Source organism: Ipomoea nil, unplaced genomic scaffold, assembly GCF_001879475.1.
Source record: "Ipomoea nil cultivar Tokyo-kokei standard unplaced genomic scaffold, Asagao_1.1 scaffold1250, whole genome shotgun sequence".
NCBI classification, from domain to species: Eukaryota; Viridiplantae; Streptophyta; class Magnoliopsida; order Solanales; family Convolvulaceae; genus Ipomoea; species Ipomoea nil.
The window spans coordinates 831,733-837,005 of record NW_017617678.1 but is presented as its reverse complement, the minus strand read 5'-3'; the positions used below and the strand labels follow the sequence as shown (position 1 = coordinate 837,005).

Sequence of the window (5,273 nt, the reverse complement as noted above, 5' to 3'; positions counted from 1 at the left end):
CTCTGTTTTATACTCAACTGTACTCTCTCTAGATGGTGTATGAGGAATGAATGTGAGCAGTAAGAGGACTGGTGACCTTAAATAACTACATGCCATCAATGTGGTTGCTATATGTCATTAGGTCTCCTAAACCTTAACCAGACTCCTAGTCATAAATGGAGTCTAGCTATTAGTGTTGCATGTACCACTTAACAAACACTTAATATTATTATAATTTATATTAATATTATAATAATAAAATAGGAAAACGTTACAGGGAGTAGAACTTGGGAGTCCAAGTAATATTATTGCATATATATTTAATAAGGGTGGGCATGATTATTTTATAGATTAATATGGTTTATGCCCCCATGGTCCATGGAAATTGCACTTATTTAAGGGTGTAGACACCAAGGAAGTTCGGCACTAATGACCCGGTATAAGCTTTACCAAAGTGTTCTAAATACGCACTAAATGAATTAGGATAAGCTGAGGTAACATTCTTCCTGTCCAGAATCTTTCCGTTCCTGTCGAACTTGACAGCAATGGATTCCGTCATAGGAATAAGCTGCTGCGGCTGCGGCGGTTTAAGGATGTTTACGGCCACCCAGTAACCCCCTGATGTCGCCCTCTTCACGTTGTCTGGTTGCCCTTCAAGTTTGAGCAGTGTCTGTGTTGTATTAGCCTTTGGACCTTTGATGATATACTTGGTAATCTTTTTCGCGATAAACTCACTAATCAACAGGAAGGTCTTGTCTTTGCTGATTGCTAGCCCCGCGGGCCCCGACAAACCCCTTAGCACCACCGTCACTCGTCCCGTCTCCATCTCGTACTTTAGCAGTCTCCCTGATGTGTCTCCACTCTGCGCAATTTTTGTAAAGTTTCTGCATTTTGCACATAAAGTGTTTGTGAATATTACAACACATGTATGTACTAATTATAGATAGTACTCCGTATATATAATTATATACCAACGCTTTACCGGGAAAAAGATTAAATAAGTCCTTCAACTTTATACAAAAGTGCAATTAATTTCTTGAACTTTTGAAAAGTGTAATTAAACATTTCAACTTATTCAAAAATCAGTCAAATAAGTCTAATTTATCGAGATCAACGTTGGTCGCCACTAACTGCTGTTGACCGTCGTCGATTGTTGTTGACTGCCGTCATTGATAACAACTGGAGAAAAAACCAGCGACGAGTCGTTCGTCGGTCACCTCCTCAAGAGGACCAGTAGTCGCCTTCTTTAAACGTGGTCGCCTTCTTGGATGAAGAAGGCGACCAAGCCTTCTTCAAAGGCAATTGGCAACCGTCACTGGTTGTCGGACTGTCTTTAGAGCTGTTGGATTGGAATTCCAGTGACATGCTATTGCAGGTCATTAATGAATTTTAGAGCTTAAATACACGAAAAAAATATGTTAATAAGTTTAATTGCACTTTTCAAAAGTTCAGAGATCTAATTGAATTTTTATGTATCGTACGTATTTGACCACTTTCTCTATATTATCATCTCTTACCCTGTTAGGAATATTAACCCGGAATCTACAAAATATACGGTTGATTCATCTAAGGCTACAGCGTTGGTAAAGCTGAATTTTATTCCATTTACACCGGCTGCTAGCTGAGTTGCAAGCCCACCCTTTGGTCCGACCTTTAAAAGACCAAAGTTAACGTCCGCTATATAGAGGTCACCAGTACGAGGATGAAACTCAAGACCCAAAGGTCTTCCACAGATGAGTTGTAAAATTGTATTATTGGTTCCATCACATATTACCTTGGTCCTGAAATAATAATAATGTTATATTAACATACGAAATTGTCCTCAATGAGGTTCCAAATGTAACCTCTAATAGCATTTTGTCATATATGTTAAAAGAAGACGAGTCACATTTGTGTGAGACCGTCTCACAGATCTTTGTGCGTGAGATGATGAGTCGGGTCAAGATGAAAGCAATACTAAATTATAAAAAAAATGTTTATTACTTATATTGAAAAATGTAATACTTTTAAAGAAAAATGTAATAGTTTTACATTTTGATGTAAAAATATTACATTTTTTATTAAAAGTATTACATTTACCTTTATAAGTGCAACATTACTTGGAAAAATATAATACTTTTGATAACAAAAAACAAAAGTAATACTTTTACATTAAAATATAAAAGTATTATATTTGTTTTCAAAAATATTATGTTTTCCTAAGTAACAAGCATTTTATTCCTAATTTGTACTTCCTTTGTCCCATTTTATCTGTCATACTTACTATTCATTGGTCAAATCAACTTTTTTTTTTTTCTAATTTTCTTTAGTATTTTTTACTATTTTTAAATTTAATTTTTTGTGTTTAATAGTACTTTTAGTGTAGTTTTTAAATATATAAATTTTGTATACTAATACTAAACTTAATATTATGAAAAATTAGATTAAAAATAACTTCACTCAAGCCTCGTTAACCAAACCAGACACATAAAATGGGATGAGGGAGTAATACATTTGTTAATACAAGTATTATATTTGTATATTAACCTGACGCAATCCAACACACGGATAAAGATTTGTGAGACGGTCACACACAAATTTCACGTGCTATATATAAATTACTTTTTTCTAAGGGCTAATAAAGAGGTTACCTGAGAGGTGATGTTGTAGCAAAGTCAATAAATTTGCCATTATAATATTTGAGAATTCTGCCATCCGCAACGCCTGTATAAGGTCCTTCGCCTTTTCCATTAAAGGCTACGTCTTCAGGGCCAATAGCATGGAGTTTGAGCTTGATTGGTAGAAGTATACCAGGCGGCTGAGAATGAATCACACATGGAGAGGAAATGAATATAAGTATGGAAATCCAGAACATTGTTAGTGATTTCATATTGGTAGTAGATGAGTTGAGACTTGATGGTGATGATCCAATGAATTGGATTGATTTATATATATAGATTGATAAGATGGTGAGTCTCAATTAATTGTTTGGTATTCCCAATAAACCCCCTAGCAACTCTATGTCTACTCCTACATCGTGTACAAAATAGAATACAAGAAAATTTTCTTTTTCTTTTAATTGTCAAAGGGATATAAAATTATAGTTTGATATTAATAAAATACAGGGGCAAAAGGATTAAAATATTAAATAGACCTTGTACTTTATATGAACGTAAACAAGTATGTTCATGAAGGTTAACGAGTATGTTATTCATGAATGTGCTTGTTAACGAATATGTTCGCGAACGTTAACGAATATGTTCGCGAACGTTAACGAACGCGTTCATGAATATATTTGTTAGCATTAACGAACATGTGTGTGAACATTAACAAACACTAATGAACGCTTAACAAACGAACACAAACATGAACACTCCAAAATTCTTAACAAATGAACACGAACAACGACCTCCGTTCGTTTATGTTCAGTTCGCTAACAACCCTAACTGGAAGCTTTCTATTCAGCGGTTGGCCGATGGGTGAGTGCCAGATTAGCGTCCTGCCAAAAAGCTGAGCAGATAGCCACCAGTACTGGTCCGCCAAATTTGGCGCCAATCCCTAGCCTCTACCACTCTCGGAATTTAGGGGGATGTATTCAATCATGACTTTTGTAGAGTTTTAAAGACTTTTAAAATGATAAATTTTAATAAACTTTAATTGACTCTCATAGAGTCGTTCAAAACTTTTTAAAACTTTATAATACTCGATAAAAGTCTATATAAAAAACTTTCATAGACTTTTATCAACTTTTTATTTTAAAAGGTCTACAAAAGTCATTGAAATTCTAAATTTAATATGAATACATCTTTACAAACTTTCAATGATTTTGATTCTTATCATTTATAACTTTCTTACAAAACATTTATAATATATTATAAAATTCTTCTAATTATATAGTTCTTCACCTACATCAACATTCTCAACATTATTATTTTTATCCATAGTATGCTGAGACTTATATGCTAATTACTTATATATATTATTAATAATCATCAACAAAAAAAATTCCATTAGAAATTCATAACAATATTATTGAACAATAAAATTTATAATAAAAGAATTGATCAAATAAAATATTTAAAAATATAATTACAAGTTGCATAAAATTAAAAAAAAAATAAAAATCTAATATTAATAATATATATAAAAATTATACTTGATATATTGCTAGGTATCACGCAAAAAACTATTATTTGCAATAGCAATTTGAGACTGCGAACAACAAGGTGCTACTGTTTGCAACTCCAAATTGTTGTTTCGAACAGTAGTTCGCTATTCGTAGTAACCTGTTGTTAAAAAATATATATATATATATATATATATATATATATATATATATATATATATATATATATATATATATATATATATATATATATATATATATATATATATTACAAATGTAAACATAAAAAGAATAAAAATCAAAAGATATAAGTATTTATATGAATATTATGAAACATATACTAAAATTTAAGGATGAAAAAATTGCTTTGTTCATGTATTTAGGAAGAATTAGAGAAAGTTAGGTATAAAAAATTCATAGAAAAAATAAAAATCAATATAAACAAGCAATAATGAAGTAAAAATAATATTATTTCAAATTTTTAGAGGAATATTGTAAAGTTTAGGAGAGAGTGAAAAAATGGTAGAGTTTAGGAATGAGAAAAATATGGGATAATGAAGAAAAAATAATTTTATTAAATTTAGATAGGTTTATAAAGTTTAATAGGGAGAAAAACTAGAGTTTAAATAGATAGAGAAAACATTCAAAGTTGTTAGAAAGAAAATTTTGAAATCTTGGGGTTGATGGTTGGATTTCAACTATTTATATTTGAGAAGGAAAAGTCTACAAAAGTCCTAAAATTAAAAAGTGTACAAAAGTCCATAACTTTTAAAATATATACCACATGACTCTTTAAAAGTCTTAGGGTGCGTTTGGAAACCCGGAAAATGACTTCTGGAAAATGTTTTCTGAAAAATGAGTCATTTTCCAGAAACCATTTTCCTTTTCGGTGTTTGGCTACAGTACAGAACGGAAAATTGTCTTTGTGTGTTTGGTTCATTTTCCAGAAAATGAATAGGAAAATGAAATGAATCGAATACTTCAAAATTTTAATTATTTGATACTTTTGATACAATTCTTTTGAATAGCACTCGTGGCCCTAACTCCTAATATGAGGCAGTATAGGAATTTTATTTCTTCTAGGGTTGTTAGCCTAAACTTATAAATAAATAGACCCTCATACATGGGGTGAAAGACAATCAATTATCATTAATACAAAATATTTATTCTCTATATATTCTCTTTATAT

At 31.2% G+C, this 5,273-nt stretch overlaps 1 protein-coding gene across 1 annotated transcript; it reads right to left on the bottom strand.

Moving 5' to 3' along the window:
• Positions 1–250: 250 nt before the first annotated feature.
• Positions 251–2,865, bottom strand: LOC109184209 (protein STRICTOSIDINE SYNTHASE-LIKE 3-like). The gene is made up of 3 exons (XM_019334269.1): positions 2,610–2,865; positions 1,497–1,760; positions 251–863 (listed from the first exon to the last, which is right to left on the bottom strand). Exons 1-3 carry the CDS (start codon positions 2,846–2,848, stop codon positions 371–373), a joined length of 996 nt encoding a protein of 331 aa, XP_019189814.1. The 5' UTR covers positions 2,849–2,865; the 3' UTR covers positions 251–370.
• Between the last annotated feature and the right edge of the window lie 2,408 nt (positions 2,866–5,273).

What these genes read in the sequence shown, in the direction of transcription:
- LOC109184209 (XM_019334269.1), bottom strand. Translation starts at nt 2,848, where the DNA reads ATGAAATCACTAACAATGTTCTGGATTTCCATACTTATATTCATTTCC. An exon ending in GCTACAACATCACCTCTCAG is followed by an intron (nt 1,761 to 2,609) that starts GTAACCTCTTTA and finishes TTATTATTTCAG; the next exon opens with GACCAAGGTAATATGTGATG. An exon ending in GGGTTAATATTCCTAACAGG is followed by an intron (nt 864 to 1,496) that starts GTAAGAGATGAT and finishes TGCAAAATGCAG; the next exon opens with AAACTTTACAAAAATTGCGC.